This window comes from Accipiter gentilis, chromosome 6 (genome assembly GCF_929443795.1).
Source record: "Accipiter gentilis chromosome 6, bAccGen1.1, whole genome shotgun sequence".
NCBI lineage: Eukaryota > Metazoa > Chordata > Aves > Accipitriformes > Accipitridae > Astur > Astur gentilis.
Genome location: NC_064885.1, coordinates 14,066,417 through 14,087,803, shown reverse-complemented (window position 1 = coordinate 14,087,803; position 21,387 = coordinate 14,066,417). Strand labels below are relative to the sequence as shown.

Below are 21,387 nucleotides of genomic sequence, written 5' to 3'. Positions count from 1 at the left end.
CTAGTGCTGTGAACAATGATCATATCTTGGAAAAAACTAAACTAGAAGACGTTTTACCTCCTTGTGTTCTAGCATACATTGAGAGGAATTCCCTTGAAGTTTTAGTTATCAGAATTTTGAGAAATAGTGTTTTTTAAACATTTGATTAAAGAATGAAGGTCTTTTAATGACATATCACGACCACATTTAAGAAAACTGATATGAGTAATATTGAGCATAAAGTTATACTTGTAACTGTAAACTGCTTATTTTGGAGGTGTTGATTGTACTAGTACTGCTCGCTCTCTGCAAAGGACTGAGAGCTGGGGAACAGGGAACTCCAAATCCCAATGGCTGAAGGAGATGATGCTTTCCATTACAAGGTTTTGGTTAGGTGTTATGTATTACACATTCTTGCTTGTACAAAAGCAAAATACTCTAAAAAAATGTTATTTCCAGCTGAAGCTCAGAATTTCACACCCCCCCCCAATCCATCATGTTGGCAGACAGGAAGGACATTTCACAACTTTTACTGTTTCACCTCAATAAATGTTGCTAAATTTGATGTGACCAGTTCAGTAACTGTCTTTTCAATTAAGCTTTCAAACTTAGAGATCAAGTCTCACCTCAGTTGCCTGACTAAAAAAAATAATCTGTAAAAGCAGTGAAGCTCTAACTGTTGGCTACAGTATTCACTCCTCCTAACATCTCAATTTCTCAGAAAGGTTATGGTATTTTTCTGAATACAGCCCATATTTTAAAGAAGAAGTTAAAGCTATCACTAGGTTTACCACCACCTGTCTTCCACAGATAAAGGACATTTTTATGAATTATTTTGTAAGCATTTTTATGCAGAGTGATTAAATAAAGAAAAACAAGGTGAGACAAAATGCAATGGGGATTAAGTGCTTTTATAGTCTATGCATGTATCTCCAAACTGTGGCAAAGCAGAAGTGTACTTGTTTGCTGCTGAGCTGCTGAAGGCACTTGGAGGTCAGAAAATACAATGATTGTCATCACAAGAAGTTTTGGCAACTGCTATTTTCATTTAATTGTGTACACATTCTCTCTTGTAAACTACCACGTAGGTTATTTTCTCTTCAAAGTATACCACAGACATGTTGCATAGGTTGATATTTTAAAACTTTCCTTCATAGTTGATTTGAAGATTGATAATTTTTTTGATTGTGATAACAAAAAAAACCCCAAACAAGGACTCTCACTGCAGCACAGAAAACCAGCTAATTTACTGGATGCCGCTGCCTGTTAACAAGCATATGCAAAAGTGACTGTTGAATTTGGATGCTGGAGGAACAACGTATTATATCAGACTTTTATAGATATGTTTATAGCCAAAGAAATCCTTCAATATACTGTAATTTGTGATGTCTGCATGAGCCAGCTGATGATACCTAACTTCTCTGAAATCAGTGGTTTTTCCTAAATGCAGTATTTTGCGAACATGGTAGCCTTTTATAACACATTCTGGATGTAGTGTGATGCATATAATGCAACAACAAAGCTAGGATGCTTTGAGGGAAACTGAAGAGGTATGTGAAAAAAAATTTTTAAAAAATCAACTACGTTATGTGATTTAAAATTCAGCACTGGTTAGTTTTCTTGCTTAAAGTGACTGACTTCCCATCCTTTTGACTTCTAAGCCTGAACAGCATAGAGGGATCCACCGCAAAAATCAAGAATCAATCAATTGACATGTGCCTTCTCTGTCCAGTCTTCTTGCGTGAGATTTTTTAAATTATTCTGAAAGTCAAAAGCAAAGTTATCACCGGTGGCTTGAGCAAAAGGGTTACTAAAGAAAAGGTTTACATCCAGTGGCGCAGCAGTTTCAGAGTCCCAGGAGTCTGTGTCTGTGCTGCTGGAGTCTTCTGTGGTGGTAGGCGGATAGCTCAGCTGTTCCAGCTGGTCAATAATGTCCGTGAACTGAAAGGCTGAGCTGGATTCGGAGCGGACTGAGTAGGCGGGGAAGTTCACCATGGAACTGGCCTCCGAATGGTTTGCAGAGCTGTACGCGTGCAGGGAGGACGTACCGTTCAGCGGCAAATTATTCAGGGAGCTGCACTCAGAGCGGTTGTTGATGAGCGAACTCGTTTCAGATGGGCTCAGGAGGCTTTGCATTCTGCTTGCTTGGGCCTTCACCTCAAACAGCTCTGAAGTATCTGATGGTCTCTCATTGCCGTTGAAATCGCTCCCTTCTTCAAATTCAAACTCATCTTCCATATTCATATCTACTGCTTCAGTTGAGTACCTGTCAGGGCTTGACTGAGAAGAGACTGGATTTTGCTGAAGGGCACCTGTAGTTAAGCCAGGCAATTCTGACACGCGTTTAGAGAAATCAGAGCCCTTTAACTCTAAACCACTGTACACGTATGAAAATGCCTCAGAGCCCCCAGCAAAAAAGGAAATTTCTGCTGGGTCATCATCAATAAATTCCTCTGACACCTGTAACTGTGAATTTGTCAATGTGAAAAGAGGGGCACCCCGACTGCTGTGCTGATGCTCTTGTTCAGCAACAAAAAAACCTGTGGTAAAGTCATCCTCATCATTGTCATTTTTACAAACAGCAACCCTGCTCTCCCTACTACTCCTCTCTACATCTAGATCTAAACCACAACCACTCTCAACAACAGGACAAGCAGGGTTACAGTTTCCTGCAACACTACCAAACCCAACACCTTGGAGCATGGGAGATCCAGGCTGCTGCATCAGTTTCCTCCCTGCTGCTTCTGCTGGCGCTGCAGTGTTTTTTTCTGGAATCCTTGTGTATGGTGTTCGGGTGTCCAAAGAGGAAGGGCTGGTTTCTGCAAAGATGGGCAGGACAGGAGTAGGAGTGGACGATGAGTGAACTGAGTGGAAGGGGACAGCTGCTGAGGCAGGAGACCCTGGGGTTCTCAAGCCCTCAGTGAATGGGACACTCTAAGAGGAAAAAAAAAGTAGAAACACAACAGATGAAAAGATTTTTATAATATATAAAAACAAATACAACACCCAGTTCCTGATGCAGAAGGAATACATGCTTCAAAAAAGCTCACTTTACAGCAAACAAAACACTGCATACAGAAACAGATCCAGCAGCCCCAGTAAAAGGCAAGACCTTTCTTCCTGAATTCTGGTACCTGGATGGAAAAATTAAATCCATGTATTCTATAGCCTCTGCTGAAAGAGGATCCATAAGGGAAAGTAATACAAAACAATGACAGTGAAATCCTGTGATGTTTCCTTAACCTCCTGCAGGTAAAGCAAGTGCATTCAGTGAAACACTTATTTCTTGCCACTGTTTGAAGAAGGCATCTATACAATGAACCCACCACATCCACAGAAAGCAGTTAGATAGTACCTGAAGAAAAAACGATCCTCTGAAATAACAACATACTAGAAAGTATGACATTTTCTTTTAAGCTGAACTCTGAAAAGGAAAATATTACTCACTTTAGACTCCACTGTCTACAACTACCAAAACTGATGGCACCCACAAAAACAAGAAAAACTGCGCATCAGGGACAAAGATCAAATGGTGAAAGTGATTCTAGACAAACAGCTCACTCAGATGACCTTTCCTTTCACCATCATCTCGGAAAGCTGGTTGTCAGCTTCCCTGACTACAGTATCAAGAGTACTGCAGAACTGACCTGTTTTGGCACATCGGTGTTCGAAGCACGAGTGGACGCTCTGACTTTGCTGTGCCTCCTGCAGAACAGAGAGCATCCTGTGAGTTTCAAAGCCATGAATCAGCCTTCTCCCTTCCCCATTCAGCTATTTCCATTCTAGTAGCCAACAGAAACATCTCAGGCTGTATTTTATCATGTTTTGTTAATAACTAGTTCAAGATTTTAAAAGTCACAAGAGTTGTAAACTAAACAACACAGGAGTAAGAAACATGCAGAAAATTGAATCAAGCTAGATCCAGGTCATTCATACCACTGAAAGAGAACTCAAGAGCAACTCAGGGCAGAAGACTAGACCTAATAGCACACTTAGTTTAACTTCTTCATTTGTCACCAGTATAAACATCTACAAATGAATGGCTTCAAAACCAGAGTGAGTATATCTGTAACGATTTTACAAACAATTTACAATTCAGTCAACCCTATAATCTATGGCACATAAACATATGTTACACCCCAAAAAGTGGTATCCTGTATCACACTTGTGGTTAGATTCATTCTATGTCAATAATTTACTAGAAAATCATCTTTCATACAGAAAAGAGCTCAACTGTAGTCCAAGACATTAAAAATATTTATTAATAGTAGATTAAGGCAAATTTCTTAAATTTCCTGTTAAATTCCTACAATCTTTCAGATTAAAGACTATGAAGGATTTCCCACATGTAGATAGGATTGTTTCATATCAAAGCAAATGATGATTCTATAATTAAAATGCACATTCTTAATTTATTTATATGTTTAGAAATGAATGAGTATTTAAGGTCACAGTTTCAGACTTGCAGATCCCAAGTTCAATTATGTGCTCTGTCACTGGCTAGGTGCATAGCTACAGTGACATACAGACAAGTCCTCACTAATTTCAGTGAATCTTCAAAACATACTGAACTTTTAGATGGCTAAGTCACACATTATCCACGGACATTAAAATGCAATACTGAAACTTCCCTAAGCTTCTTTACATCATCACAAAATTATAAATTTTCCTAAATTTAGTTCAGCTACCTTAAATTTGAGGTAGACCTTAGTAACTACAAAGTCAGCAAATTACCATGCCTCCAAGCATCATTTAGAAAGACTGAAATTTAGGAAATAAGGGCACTGTGAAAGTCTCAACTACATTTCACTTTACAAAACTATTTACCTTTCATATGGGGTTTTCTTCATCCCACTGTCCTTAATATAATCCACTAGTTGCTTCTGTGTTCGTCCACTGTGAAAGCACAAAAGTACAAACATTATGAAATGTAGTGGATGAGAATTATACATGGAATGGCTTTAGAATACTTTTTCCTTTTGATCTCATTTTCTAAGATATAAGGAATTCAGCTTTAATAAATCTGTTGTTTCTCCCTACCTGTATCTGAATGATGACCCTCTGGTGAAGAACACTGCTTTAGCCTTTGGCTTTGGCTGATCAAAGAGCCTAAAGAATGTGTGATATTCAACACAGATTTTCCAGAAGTTTTTACACTCATCCCTACTTCCCAAAAGAAACTCCAATGTATCTTGATACGGGCCCTGAGAACAAAACACAAAAGCTAAATAGCTAATGGCAATGGAGGAGAAAAGGAAAGTACAAACAGGTGCCAACAAAAAGGCTGAACTCCAGTGAGATGCAGTATTTTGCTAAGTCACTTCTCATATGCCTTAAAGCAACAGAAGTGATTCTGGATGCAGTTTAAGTTATTTAATAGCTTTCAAAAATATTTGTTTACCTTGAAACTGTAAAAGTGTTTAAAATGCACTTGACTTTAGAAACGTGCTCAATATAATCGACCTTAAGAAATATGGATCATAAAGTTAGGAATTTGAAAGAAATTAAAATATTTAAGTGAAATAGTAGAGATTTTAAAATACTTTTTCCTTAGAAGTTCTGATGCTTGTCTTACTTCCTGAGATTTAGAGAAGACTGGAAAAAATTGTGTATATCAGAGTAGTTGTCACATGAAATGTCTGAGGGTGTCTTTGTGAGACACATTACTATGCATGCAGACAGTGTGTCCTGCTTCAGCTTTCCTTGATACACATAACTATAGCATGCCCAAACATTCCCCCCCGCCCCCCCCCCATTTTAATACAAGTGTATGTTGAACGTAATCTAGTCATCCAGTGTGGAAGCAATGACAACTTTGATGACATTTGCAATCAAAAACATCAACTGTAAATCAGCCAAGCACGAAAAATAACACTTCTGCTATATAGACATACAGAAAAGATAAGGCTGTAGCAAGAGTAATCACACAGTCCTTAAAATTAAGCTCCAACAATATAATCTCAGCCATCTATTCTTTCCTGAGGTATATCAGGTTATTCATACTTGAATCAAGGGACTCTCTACCAGATTTCTCATTCAAGCAGGACATATTCAACAAGTAGCTGGAGGAAACAGTCATATAAAGCAATCACTGTTTGTATCAGCAGTGCACTACATTGCTCTTTTAAGGAGCTACAGCCAAAAAGCACTTTCTAACACACTTTTACCTAAACAACAGAGATTTACTATTTCAATTACTAAGTTTTTGGGTTTTTTTCAATTACTAAGTTACCTTAGTTCATTTTAGACAATAATGGATCAGAGAGCTCATGAGAGTGTTAACCTCCACTTATATCCAAGGGAAATATTAAATGTAACTTTTTCAGAGTTAAAGTACTCAGACAGGATGCACCAAATACTTGGGTTTGGGGTTTTTTTTTTCCTATCGTACATTTACACATGTGTATCCTTATGTCAAGGATAAGCTGAGGCTGACACATGAAACCTAAAAATCTAAGATGATGGACATGAGGTGAGAAAGGAAAGATTTTTACTTGAATGATGAAGTCAGGCCTACCCCACTGAAGTCATTTTATAAAATTACAAACTCTAGAATTTTCCATAATAAAATTAAGTATATGTATTTTTTTCAACACTGACCAGCCTATTATTACAGTAAAACTTACACAGACCTCTGGGTGGAGTTTAATAAGGAATCTTTTCCTCTTGAAGCTTAGTTTACGGACCTTTGACCAGTTGAAGGTATTGATTTTCGTATTACCCTGAATTAAAATGGTAACAGTTAAAAGTTGGAAGAAGTTTCAGAAGTAAGAGCAGCAAACAAAATTCTGTTGCAGGCATATAGACATGTGTGTGTGCACACATACCACGCCCGAACCCATTCTGTTGGATTTTTATTTCTGGTGACAATATTCCCTTAAACAATTTTATCTTTCAGTACAGGGATAGCTACAAGTGCGCGATGTCTGTCTGTCCTGCAAAGACACTAGAAAACTGAATGAAAACCTAGAAAACCAGATAGGAAAGGAATGCTTCAACCCCATCAACATTCAGGATACTTTATGGTATGAACAAGATGAGGGTTTCATTTTATTTCAATGCTTTCCTTTTCCTCCAGACAGAACTCTAGACACACTCCTCCAAGTCAATTTTTCTAATTTGGCAGTACAATATACTGAAGAGTACTTGCCACGTGCATGAGGAATCCTGCCAAGCTCTCTCGCTCACAAGCCTGCTTATTTGGCTAAAACCAGGCTCTACCTTCACTTCACCCTGCTGCCCCACACCACACCTCCCCTCCCCATACCACTGACTCCCAAAGCACCAGGGAAGGACCCCATCAGCACTTACTACCACAGCAATTCTCCTGTCACCCTCTCTGAGCAAAGGGAGACAAAAAATGGTACTTCAAGAGAAAGACCCAAATGAGCTGAAATGATGGAAACCTCAGCGGCTGAGAGACCACTGAGGAGGATCAAGAGGAATTGCAGAACTGCAGTGGTTGATGCACCTCCAAAGAGAAGCTGCCCCGCAGTAACGAAAGAACAGGTAAGACACAAAATGAACAGAAAGCAAGTACCCAAATGGAAATATTTCAGTAGGTTGGCTGGCTGTGTGTTTTGGGGGGAGGAAAATAGTATGATTGCTTTCATAAACAGAACTCTGATCATCAAGTCGCTTATTTAATACAACAAAAGTCATTCTAATTCTAAAAGTAATTCTAATTTTTCCAATTACTTCAATGAAACAGCACTTCTATACACCAAGAGCAATGTTATCCCAGCAAAAGTACACTGTAACATTAAAACAAGGGAAACTGAACCAAAATTCCAGGATTACAGACCTCTTCCAGGGCTGTACCAAACTACTTGATGGTTTTCTCTGAACACATACATAACTTTCAAACAGACAACAAAAACCCTTCTACTTGGCTGTCACTGTTGGTTTTGATGCTCTTCTCTCTGCACCAACAAGGACAAACTGCATGAAACAATATTTTGGGGGTTAAATGAAACTCCCTTGACCATAAAAATGTGCTAAATTTTAAAATCATCAGATCCACCTAAAGTTAAAATGAGAGACTTACTCCCAAGACACACTAATGGAAAGACAGACACACATACCCAGTCCGCCCTCCCCACCTTACCTGGAATACCAGCACACCCATGTGTGAAACAGCTAGATTAATTTTGGTGCCCTCACGGTCAGATGCAAGGTGAAATCTGATGCCATACATCTCCAGTTTCCGAGCAATTTCAAGCACTTGGAAGTCTGATTCAGCAGGAGTTTGACCCCTATCATGAGGAAGAAAAATAAATAAAGCTTTAAGAACAACCTGGTTCTACAATATTGCCAACATGGCTAATGCACTTAAGTCAACTCTGGCACTAAATGAGAATTTTCTATCTCATCTAGTTAGGCAGTTTCACTCCAAGTTAAGCATTACACTGAAACTTTTGTAATAGGAGCAATATGCAACGGCAGATGACCAACCTAAAATGCATCCCATAGAGGCACTGAAACAAATGCTAACTAGTTCAGAGCCTTTTCAGTTTAGAAACAATAAAGCTGAACATATCCGAATTCAATCCACAATGCTCCTTCTCCTGCTTGCTTGTATACAAGTTAACATTAACCAGCTATAAAGTGAGAGATGAAAGAGCTGCACAGCCAGAAACAAAGCAAATACTGTAATAGAACGACCCACTTCAGACAGGGTTTCAGGACTACATCAGAATTATTACACTAGTACTATCAGGTGCAATGCATTCCCCCAGTCTTTGGCTGTATGATTTCCTCCTTGCCAAGGAATCCTGAGAAGGATTTTAAAAATGAAGTATCATCTGTTGTTGAAATGACTTTGAAAACAGAAGGACAATGTACACACATGAAGCACCTCCTTTTTGAGTGTGCACAAAGTCCAAACAAGCAATACAGACTATTACAGGCTCTAGCATGCACCAGTCACAGATTCCGCCTTAATTTACTTCTCCGCAAGTTTGCTGAAGCAAAACAACTGACATTCTGTTTTCCTGCATGACAAAACAGTCCTGTATCTTCTTTTTTTTTTAATTCTCCTTCCCCCTCCCCACCATTATTCTCCACGAGGGGGAGTTTACTGGATTAAAGTGCATTTTTCAGCTGGCTCTCGGGAACAGGAGGGGTGGCCATGGACCATGCATTCAGACTCATCACCAGAGGCAGGGCAGAGAAGAGCCAGCAGCCACAGAGTAGGAGAGATGCAGTGCCTGAAACATCTCTTGGCCAGGACCCAGAAAGGAGTGCAGAGCACTCATGCCACCAAAAACATGCAAGGGCCAAGACCCCAAAATATGGATGACCCTGAAATATATACTTTCGCAAGCCTTGAAATGATCTAGTGAAGCACTGGTACTTGTATTGATGAGACCTTTTCCCTACAAGTCAAAACTGTCTCTATCAGTTCAGGGGTCCTGACAGGCAGTTTAGGATACTCCAAGAACAAGCAAACGCTGCCATGGAAATGACAAGTTCTTGCTTCTGAATGTGCCCCAATTACACTGCAAAGTAAAAAAGTCCTTATTACAAACACAAGCCTGTGTTTGTAATACTACCTAAGGTAGTCTCTGAATTAAAAACATACTGCCAGGCAACACTACCACCCAATTTAGGCATAAATACAGTCCAAGAGAACTAGCTAAGGCAGGAGACCCCTCTCCTGTGCTCACTTCATGGAAACACAAGCAGCACAGGACCTGCCCGGGGCACTGGGACCAGTGAGGCTGCTTCAGCCACAGCTGTATAAAATGACCCCTGCATCCCTGCTGAAAATTATTAAAAATAATAAATATTACATTACTTCCAAGCAAGTGCCACACAAGTCACCTACACTAGTGCACTGATGGAATTGTTCTTGCAATGTGCAAGTTCGCTAGGATAAATGTAAATGTACAAGGAAGACACACAGGGGATAAAAATTATTATTCTATTTACACCAACTAGTGCTGAAATCAGATTAGATTCCTGCACACACAGTCAAAGAGAAATTTTAAAAATCCTCTTTTCCAAGAAATGGCCTTCCTTCCCATAAAACTGTACTTCATTTCATTAAAACAGATGATAAACTATTTGTAGCATGACCTATTTTTGTGTACTATGTAGTGCCAACCACAACATTGGTCCTAAATAAATTCTCCTGCTACCCTAACTTGCCTTTCTAGGTATGCTCCTTAAAAATACCTCCTTCTACCTGCCCATAGTCCTGTTTTAGATTAAACAGCTTTTTTGCTCCATATACATTTCTTTTAAAGAGACTATTAAAGTAAATGATTATTACATTTGAATTTATCAGAAACAAGGATGATGACAATACGTATTAACTGCATGTAGGAACTGTCTCTAAAATTCAGAATGCAATTATGAAACTTATATAGTATGCTAACATTTTAAAAATGGAAGTTGTCAGAAGAAACAATGGTTCTTTGATTCTTAGTAAAATGGTCCTTAGACTAAACACACACATAACACAAAAATGCACTGAGAAAGTAAGCCTGAATGCACATACATTTGACGATAGGATTTCAACAGTTTTCTATTGCCTTATTCATTCTGGAAGGAAAAAAAAAAAATCTAAAACACTACAACAGGAAACCCAAAAACTTTCTTGCCAACTGGAGAAAGCAGGGATTCAGTGAAGTTCCTAACTTTACAAGTTCGATCCATATTTCAACCTTATGCAAAAGTCAGTATTACATGACCACGTATGTATAAAGGTACTGTAAAGAACACACACAGAGGAAGAAAAATCTGATTTCAAATGGAAAAAGAAATGCCAAACTACATAAAAAGTCTTGCAGTTACACTTCTACCAGTGTTAACACCACATGTACTAGTTATGTCTAAGAGCTTACTCTGGAAAAAAGATTTCTCTTCCCCTTACTGAAATGAGTAATGCTGGAACAAGTGTTGTTATACTGGCGTTAAGTGTTACTAGCATTTCTTCCATAGATTCCTTAACTGCATCAAAATAGCTGAAGTACCACGGCTCCTGTTTATTAAACATATACAAGACAAAAGAGATAGATCATAAATATTAATTTTGGCCACAGCTTCCTGAGTTACACTCCAAGAGCACTGCGTGTAACTCCCACCCACACTAATTCCTGCTATAATTCTTCTGAATACAGCGACATTTAAGAATGAAAGTGGTGCTTTGTCTTTTAAAGAGGATGCTGAGGATGCTAAGGTTGCTGGAGGTTGGGAAAGGGGGTTGGAAGGGAAAGGAAACAAATATTTGTTTAAAATGGCAACTAGAAAATTGGAGCTATGTAGTACTAAAAATTCTTCATAAACAGTCCAGTAAAACTGATGCAGAACCACTGACAGTTATGTTCCATTAGATATGATCCAAAGCATAGCACATCACAGAGAGAATAAACAAAAAAACCCAAAACAATTTTAAGAGTGTTCTCATGCACACAACCTGCCTGTACCTACCAAAGAAGGAAGAGCTTTGAGTGGGGAAAGCCGGGAGCGATGCTGGGCAGCTCACGCTGCACCACAAACAGTTACAAATGAGAAGCAGTTTCAGAGTAATTACCCTCAGCTGTTTGCTGCAGACTAAGCTGCACAGACCAGCCTGAAAACAATCTGGTCTAATTTTGTTCATCCATTAAGCAGATAAATCTACTTAATCTTCCCCAGGTCAATGGACAACAGACTATCTATTACAAGTATTTTCCAGCAAAAACTGCTGTCAATGCAACAGGTTTTAGTGTAAAGGTTCCTTTCATACAACCATCTAGACAAATATTGGTGGTGTGTTACAATATTCACATGGCAATCAGGGTGATCGATTCAAAATAAATGCTGTTAAATGTCAGGCGATTTACAGAGCATTTAAAACCAGTGATTAATATAGAATTTTAAAGATGAAGTGTCAAAATGCTGCATGTGTAGAAATTGTTTAGACTACATAGCAACCTAACGTTACAGTTCTTCCAATTTACAAACAATTTAAAGAATTTAAATAATGGACAACTAGGCTAACAAGTTGTGAAAAGACATGAGGGATAACAGTAAATGTCACTATAAATGTATCAAATCTTCTATTTCTTTCCTGGTTTATGTATGTACACACAAACAAAAGAACCACAGCCATCTGAAGGCAAGCAAATTATGTTATGTTTAATTCTGGACTACACTCACCCTGCAGCAAGTATTCTACTCGCACTACTTGCAGGAAGGCAGTAAACGTTGCATTTTGAGTGTCTGGGGTGCTAGGATTTAACTGCACCACCACAAATACACCATCTTCAAAATATAAAGGTGGGGTTTTTTTAATAAACTATAGAAATAAAATAAGTAAAGTTAATTCAGGCTTTTGCTGAAGCAACTAAGTAATGTGCTATACCAAAAATATAACTCATCCTGTTTACTGTTACTACATTTGCAAAGTTAAATATAAAAACAATATTTCTATATTTGTGAAAGTAAAAGAAAATATTTGTAAAAGTGAAAGAAAAAAATAAAGGATATTTCATAGAAAATAAGCTTTCAATTCCCATCTTTCTGAATACAACATTCTCAAAATATTTTCTCTTTTGATACAGAATGGATTAAATACACAGATTCTGTTTTATTCGGCTTTATGTTCTACCACTTCTAATAGCTACAGTGAAGCAATTAAAAAAAAAAATCAAACCGCAACTTTCTGATGTGAAGAGACACTCCACAGTGTCATCCAAAGAGACTGAGCACCCTCTGCAAAGGCATACACATCCTCCTGCTCCCCCAACTCATGTATGGCACCAGAAGGCGTCCTGCTGCAACTCCAGCCCGAGAAAGGTAAATCGATGCTCCCAGCTTGATGCGACAGAGAAACCCCCTGTAAACTGGTGTATGAGTAAGTGTATTCAAGGCAAAGCAAGGACTGTAAAGAAGGAAAACTGAGGCAGGAAGAAGATGATGCAGTAGCAATCTGGAGATGAGCCATCCTGCCAGAAATGGGCTTCTTTTCCTGGAGGCTCTGTTTATATGAGAGGTCTCTGTCAAAAGCAATCATCAGTGGAAGAAAACATCAGTCTGCTACAGGTAAGTGGGGAACTGAAGGAAATAAAAAATGAAAATAAAACACAAAAATAAAAATATGACACACAAGGATGATGAAAGAGAGAAGCATTTTGTCCATTTAACCACACTGCACATCGCTAGGAAGGAGACGAACGCCCAAGGCTCATGCTCCTGCTTGCTCCTTGGAACAGAAATGAGGAAAAATTTGTCTAAACTCTGAGAAAACATGGGACCTTCACAACTCCGACTAAAAATGGAAAAGGGTGGCCAATACTCCCTGGGTAAGGGAAGAGAGAAGAGACATGTAAGGAAGTCACAGCTATTTTTAGGATTGCAGTGCTTCCAAAATTACATCTCTAACAAAAATTTTTCCAAAGGCACATAGGGATTTAAAACACAAATGCAGGGTACTCAGGTATCGCTAGCCTTCCATTGGAACCTTTCCTAACCACACACCTCAGCTCTTAATCTTACCATGGTTTGAGCATAAACTTCTAAATAAGATTTGCAATGCTTTTAATAATATGGCTGTATTAGATGCAATTCTCATTAAACTAATGAAAAGTACACTTATGAAGCAAGGAATCTTTCTTATTAACCTTCCTCTGACTTCTCCCTGACAAGCAAGAATACAAACTTTCCTTACTGTAAAGAATGATTAGAAGTTAACTTGTCTGAAAAAAGCTCAAACCCAATTAATAAAATTACCAGTCCCTGACTCACTCAGAAGACAGTCATGACCTTTCCATCAAGAAAAGTAAACCAAGAAAACATCAGAAGCAACCCAGTCGGATCCAGGCACATGATTAACAAAGGGCTGTTCTGTGCATGGTCTGGATGTACTTATCCCAGAACTACAAAATCACACATTTAATCTCAAATTTGAAAGCCATCAGCCTATACTGCATGATGTCATAAAACCCTTTCAGTAAGCCATTTGTAGCTTTAGAGTCCACAGCATCTTGCAACAGTAAGTTTCACAATGTTGTTACGAGTTGTATGAAAAGGATGTTCCTCTGTTTCTTTTAATTTGCTTTGAAGTACTGCCTAATTGTTTCAGCACTTTTCTTTTGACATGAGAAAAATAATGAAATATTTCTGTGCAATTAATGGTTTCCCTCACCCAGTTACCTTCTCCCAAGGTGAAGAATCCTAGCATACATTTTAATTTACTTCGAAATTACTTCAAATTGCTTCAAAACAATGTTTAGTTCGTTTCTTCGTCGTTTCCACATGCACCTCAAAGGTTCAAAAGCAGTAAAAAAGTAACAAACCCCTGATTTCATCAAGAATCAACAAAGCTGAAGTTCCATCAGTACCACTAATTTCAGTACAACTGAAAATGAGTCACCGTAAAAAGCAAATAGTTAAATACTGAAATTCTCAGGAACCGATTTTCTAATAATACAGGATGTGTCTTAGCCTTAAACACAGACACTGCCCTGAAAAATCTCCTTGTTCTGTCTGAAAAGAAAGTCAGTCGACAATAATCCCCAAGTTGACCCACAAAGCAAAAGGAAAATTTAAATTTCTAATATAGTATTTGGATTATAACGCATAACCATGCACAATGAACTGTGGTGTGGATATTCACAACAAATAAAAGCACTTCAAATTGCTAAATCCTAATATGCAAGGTCTCAAAAATTATAGAAAAGAAAGACCTATGGGTCTACCTCTATCACCATTTTATCAAACACCTCATCTTGATTTAACCTGTCAGCTCTGAGAACTGCACTAGCAAGATTAGGACCATTATGGCAGGTAATGGTCTGGAATTTCTCAGCAATATCAACATTGTGTGTTTAAAAGCCTACACGAACAAAGCTGTGGCAAATACAGATCATGCAATGCAAACCCTGATCTTCCCCGTAGTATTTTGGTCACAACAGATCCTCCCTGTAGGCTGACTTCTCTTTCATAAGCACCATGTTGACTGTCTGCTCCAAATCTTCTTCCTTATCAAAATATTTTATACTGCGCATACCAAGCAGATCTTCACATTTTAAGACGAGCCAGATTAGACCGTAAAACACACAATCTTCCTGTATACTGAATGCACACGGTGGGAGTAGTGGGCATTTCAAATAACAAAGCACTTGTTTCTGCAGTTCCTGACTGCATGTTGGAATTAATTTTATATTTGTGGCAAATAGTTTCTTTGTCCCTAATAAACTTTACTTATTTCAAAAATACTCCAGCTGTGAGATTAAATAAATTCTGATGAAAGTTATTTCTCCTCCACTCCCTCCATCCTTCTCCATCTCCTTTATGCTTAATGAGTTCAGAATGAGTACAATGCAATTGATTTCTAATTATTTAAATAAAAACAAGACCTATGCATTTGATAGCAAGCTGAACATAAACTTTGTAGACTGGAAATTCTGAAGAATGATTTTGCCTAAAACCATTATTACAAGCTCACGATAGCTTTCTTTGGTATGTTATTAGAGGTGCACTGAAGAAAATCCCTTGAGAAAAACTACTACCCAACAACTCTCTCCTTACTATGTAACTATTGCTACATCCAACTTTTCTTGCTAGATGCAAATGGTGTTTAACTTATACAACTTATATCATCTTATCGCACAGCATGCTCAACCTCCACCATGAGAGTTCACCTGCTCCCCAGGAGTATACATTAGCAGTATACATTAATCCTCACTTACACATGCTTCCTGTGGAACTCCAGAATCTTTGCTTCAATTCTTTCCTGGTTTGGCAAATACTGGTTTGTTTTAAGGTGTTCTCGATCCTCTGATTCATCAAAATCCCCTATTTCGGCTATTACAGAAAACAAAACAATGTTAGAATAAGAAGAAACAATGCAAAAGGAACAATGGCAGAAAATACTTGGTAAGAACTTCAGAGACCCTTTAGCCAGAATGTATTTTCCTTTAAGTGCTTCAAATTTGTGCATTATGCTTTGTATCCAGCTTCATTTTACAAAAACCTCACATTTATCCCAAGCAGACTTCCTGGGGATTATAGCAGTATTTGAACATAATTTTGAAAACTTAGACTTCTTTACAGTCAAAGATGTGAGACTTGTAGAATTCCTGCGAGGTGGTCTAAACATTTATTCCTTACAGATAGCTCACACCAAACCAGGACATTTCAATTTAATTTTTCTAAATATATGTAAAATAGTTATGGACAAGCCTACTTGTGAAGAGGGCAAATTTAATTTTAGGAATGTCCAAAATAAATACATAGCAAAAAGAGAAAGAAGTGTTATGTGACTATTAACCCCCACAGCGCCTACATCTTGAGTTTAGGTCTCCCCTTCACATATTCACACCTTTCAGAAATGATGCTGTAGATTTAGGAAGAGATTTACAGAAGAAGAAAGCATGAAGCAAAAAGTGCAGAACAGCTTCCATCTGATAAGACAGAAAAGACCAGAAGTCTTTAGCTTGGAAAAGAAAAGTATGAGGCAGGCAGAATATACAGCAGATGTATATAAAAATTACAAAGTTGAGTAATTAAGTTTTTTAAAAAGTTATTTACTTTTTCTGATGGTAAAATATGAAGTTACAATATTAAATTAAAATGCAAAACTTTTAAAAGGACAAAAGAACATAAGTTATCCTACAAACCTCCCCAAAACTAAGCTGTGAAGCTCATTTTCATGGGAGGATGCCAAAAATATAAGCAAATTCAAAAGTTAGACAAATGCATGGAAACAAAGTTCATCAAGGTTAACCAAACAAAGAGATGCAGAGTCAATCTTTGACTTAAAAGAGCCACATGCAAAGATCACTGGATGGATGCAGCAAAGGAAGTATCACCATATGCTTGCTCCGTTTCTGAGGACTTCTCTACAGCATCTGCTATCAACTACTGTCAGAGAAAGGAGACTGGATTAAATGAATTAATAATCTCATCCAAGGCAGCTGTTCTTAAAAAGAACACAGCAATATCCTGTTTAAAATCAAGCCAGCATATGAAACAAGAAAAAAAAAATGGAAAGGCACTTTTTAAAAGAAATTGGTGTTAAAAATAATCATACTCTTTCTCACTTCTAATTTTCTAGTAGGGTAGAATCAATCTAAGCAAGGCCAGATGCTGAGATTTCCTCACCAGCTCCACACTGCACTGCTGGAAAATCATGAGGAAATTTTAATTGTGTCACTCACTGATGGCACACACACAAGATAGATTTGCTTTTCCAATAAAATCACCATAACTAATATTATTATAATTGTATTACTATATTACAATGCAGAATTATATAACTAATAACTATTTAGCAGTGAACATATGAAGAAGTATCATTCAATAGCTTTTGTTTCAAGCCAGCAATGAGGCACAAAAACCCATTTCTGCAGCTCAGGTTACAGATTTGTAAACACTCTATGATTTGGCTGCTGCTCCAGATGATTTGGTGTCTGAACCCATTCAAGGTTTTCAACCTAGTCATCTTAAAGGCCACATTTTTAGGTCTTTAGGCACATACAAACTAAGCGAGCAGCAACATGGAGAGCTTCCAAACCAATTGCTTCCCATTTCCACTTGCAGTCCCAGCAAGGATGAAAGCTGCTGACAGCCCTACTGTTGAACTTGTTCTAGTTTTATTTCAGCCCAGTCTATACACTTATCTCCCCCCAGCCACAGGGAAACTGAGAAACAAAGCCAAGGAAGCACAGAGGCAGATGGGAGCAGCTGTCTGGAAGATGAGGAGTGCTAGTGACTCTGCAGACCAGGGAAAACAGACAATACGCAAAGGGGTTTGGTTTCATACAGTCTCCACAAAGCCAAAGTTATCTCATACATAAGCACCAGCTGTTCCTCACCACAGCTAGCCCTGATGATAATCCAGTGTTATCAACGGGTTTACTGCATGTACAGAAGGAAATACCGTGAGATGGAACATGCTTTTCGTTATCAAAAGCTTCTGTATGTTGTAACTTGGGTTAGCAATGGCAACATCACCCGATGTCACCACAGTTGAGATACTCACACTGCAGAAGGTGAGAGACCAGAAGAGCAGCCGTGTTGTCACTGCAGGTCAGTCGTTCCTCTGCCAAGTCTCTCTTGATTTGCAATGCAAACAGGTACCTGAGAGAGTTACAAGTATCACCTTGACACATCAAAGAATGTTAAAACAAGTGAGCAGTCCTTTATAAAACTAGCATCTCCTAATTCTTCCTCTCTCCAAGAACAAGGTAACACAGAAGCCTTGCTACCACAGACTGTCAAATCAAACCAAACAACCCGTGACTAATCCAGTGCAATTTATCAGCATAATTGAACACACAGGAAGAAGGAAGCAGAAGAAAACCCACACTTTTAACAAGTTTGATCTGTGAAGTAACAGCAGCTGTAGTTTTTAGCTGGAAAGAAACTTAATGAATAGTTCAAGTGACTATCTATTACAACAAAGATGGGAGAACATCACTGATCCTAGTATCTTGTTAGGAAAAACAATTGAGTGTTTCTGCTAGCACTCTATTTACTCAGTGGTTGTATTTTCCAGGACTGTAATGTTAGCAGCCTACAAAGACAGTAAGAAATTAAATTTTGTTTTCTTAAACCACTACACTCATTTAACTGAAGTCTTTCCCAAATCAGTTGTTAAAGAGGAATAGATTTCTGTGTAACAGTTTTGTGTAAGTGATAAGCTGCCTGCAAAACATACAAGAATAGAAGAAAAACGTGGCAGCCTTGAAAGTGTGCTGATAAGGACTGACTTAGTAACCTAAACCAATTTTAATACATTATTATGAACGTAATGCTGGCAAGTCTTTCCTGCTTTCTTTTTTACTTGAAAGAAGGTGCAATAAGGACTTCAGTAAATAGGTAACAACTTATTACTATAAACCTTTGAACTGACAGACTGATCGATATTCTTTACTGAATTACAACCTGAAAGAGAACAGTAATTTTTTTTAAAGAATTTTAAAACATTATGTATCACATTCTTGAGCCAAAAGATAATAAAAGGTATACATTTTTAAAGTGCTTTTTAAAAAAATTTTTAAGTACTGTAGATATGTATTAAAGACTATGTAAAGTATGCTGTTTTCTGCATATCTGACTGAGCTATCTTGGTTTCTTCAACAGACTCACAATAACGTGTATGTATCATTAACAGCATTATGAAATACGTAGACACTCTAAGCACAGACCAGAATTCCATGATAAGTACTCCATAAATAGACAGAAATACAGTTCCTGCTCCAAAAAGCTGTATTCCTAATGAAATTCCTACCAGAAACAGCAATTAACATAAGAAAATGGGGAGCAAAGGAAATATTTAGATAGCATTTATCATTATAAGAGACAAGCACATTGTATCACAGCAGTTACCATGCTGGTTTGCTCTAAAATAAGTCTGAAGGATAATAAGGAACCTCTGCGGATCTCTCAAAGGAATTCTAATTAATAGTAGTAAAACTAGGAAAAGCACTAAATGAGATCTTTAAACACTAAAATCTTGGATAATGTCCTTGTTACAGGCACAGGCTTCAAAACCACATTCCCAGGTGCTAGCAAGTGGATAGGTCAGCTTAATTTACCAAAAATCAGTTAGCAATCTGCAGAAGTGACCCATGATGAGCATTGGTAAAAAACTTGAACAGTAAAGCATGTTTGCTAGTTGTAGAATACTTAAAGCATGGTCTTCTGAAGTTTAAATGATAAATCATGTACTTATTATTTTATACAGGTACTGTTTATAAATTTTAGTATTTCCTCTATACCTTGTCTCTTTTGACACTGTGATGTTTGGCAAGCCGTAACCTGCACTGTTTTCTGTTTTGAAAAATATTTTTTCTGATAACATTCATCTGCCAACACATGTCTGCTAAAACCATTACACTAACGAAAAGTGCTCTTTTGCTCATCTTCAATATAAGTTTTGTTTGGAAACAGATGCAATGCCCTCCTACTCCGACATTCCTTTTATTTCAGTAGGTAATGCAAATCAAATTTATCGAAAAATACTTTACCTAGTATATTCCTCTTGCAACTGACCCGGATCTGGAGGAAAAAACTTTACAGCTAGACGAAGCATTGTAGTCTTTGGTCCTATAAGAAAAATGAGACATTTCACAAAAAACCCCCTTGTTCTTCATAAGCACATGCACATTATGTTTTCCAACATGCAGAGAAATACAACGCACACAAAGCCTAGCCAGCTTTCAGCTTGCCAGCTAACTATAGTGGGCCTATGGGGTACAGATTGTCCATGTCAACGGAGATACAGCAGGCAAGGCAAGTCTGCAGTCTGAAGGCTATAAAAATAGTTTTGTGCAACATGAAAGCTATAATACCCCAAAGCAACTACTTGACTGCATACAAAAGCATTACAAATGACCCAGTGAGAGGTTCCCAGAAGGGGAAGAGGGTGGAGACACATCACACAGGCTCTCCTAACACCAACTGCCACCATCAGAGTTGTCAATGGACTGAATCCACAAGCCGGAACCAGCTGGCTCCCCACAGAGATAAAAGTGCGTTTGCAGCCTGCTCCCGGCATGCCCGTTAATACCCGTTTCTTCCCAATTTTAACACTGTTCTTGTCAATCTCGACAACAGGGAGAAAACTAATTTAACATTTAAATCTAAACAGAATCCTAAGTAACTATTTGAAATAGTCCATAACACTCTGTGTAACATTTTACAACAAAAAAATCCAACTGCAACTGAACTGCGTTAACAATTTCAGCATCACAACTCAGTCTGCTGAACCAGCTGACTCGATGCCCACATTTCCGTGTTTCACCAGTATTTTCAGAGAAATATTACAGGGGACCACAATTGCTTACCATGCCACAACTGGGCACCACCGTTCTGCTTTTTTTCCTGTCTTAAAGCAGAAAAGGCTGAGTATTTTGCAGGCAGTCAGGGCAGTAGCCAACCTATGCTTACAGAAGCCTACTGAGCACCCATCTCACATTTGCAGCATCCCCCGGACAAGAGGACCACCACTCATCCACTGTAGCCCCATGCTCCACCGACAGCATCTACACCCAACTGAGACAGACCAAGACCTGTCCCCAGTGTGCACCTTCCCACGAGAAGCAAGGACAGTCTGCCTTGAGTGTGCTGAGCCAGAGAAAGGCAGGGCAAACCGAGGAAAGACGGACCCCCTATAGAAGGCAGAGGAAGACCTGGGAAGGTAAAAACTGCAACCCCTCTTCTTGCTAGACTCTTCTCCTCTGGGTGCTATGGGCAGGATATCCACTTATTTCATGACCTGACTGAACCTCAAAGCCAGCCCTGCTTACGCATGACCTCCAGAGGTGCCTTTCAGCCCCACCCACCCCAGGACTCTGCATGCTGCTGCCATTTCAAAGGAAGCTTAGCCCAAAAAAAAATATAAAAAAATATTTGTTTGAGCATGTTGGTAAGCACAAGCCAGCCTGCTTTAATTTATGTTAAACACCAAGA

The 21,387-nt window shown here is 38.4% G+C and overlaps 1 protein-coding gene across 8 annotated transcripts in view; it reads right to left on the bottom strand.

Moving 5' to 3' along the window:
- The window catches only part of FARP2 (FERM, ARH/RhoGEF and pleckstrin domain protein 2), an 81,326-nt gene that overhangs the window by 31,892 nt on the left and 28,047 nt on the right, over positions 1 to 21,387 (bottom strand). For all 8 annotated transcript variants that reach the window (XM_049802090.1, XM_049802089.1, XM_049802093.1 and 5 more), the window contains 9 exons: positions 19,944 to 20,022; positions 17,954 to 18,051; positions 15,660 to 15,774; positions 8,087 to 8,234; positions 6,612 to 6,701; positions 5,020 to 5,183; positions 4,807 to 4,875; positions 3,627 to 3,684; positions 2,673 to 2,913 (listed from right to left, as the gene is read on the bottom strand). In XM_049802090.1, the coding sequence (XP_049658047.1) occupies positions 2,673 to 2,913; positions 3,627 to 3,684; positions 4,807 to 4,875; positions 5,020 to 5,183; positions 6,612 to 6,701; positions 8,087 to 8,234; positions 15,660 to 15,774; positions 17,954 to 18,051; positions 19,944 to 20,022 (1,062 nt within the window). The remainder of the gene's footprint in view (positions 1 to 2,672; positions 2,914 to 3,626; positions 3,685 to 4,806; positions 4,876 to 5,019; positions 5,184 to 6,611; positions 6,702 to 8,086; positions 8,235 to 15,659; positions 15,775 to 17,953; positions 18,052 to 19,943; positions 20,023 to 21,387) is intronic.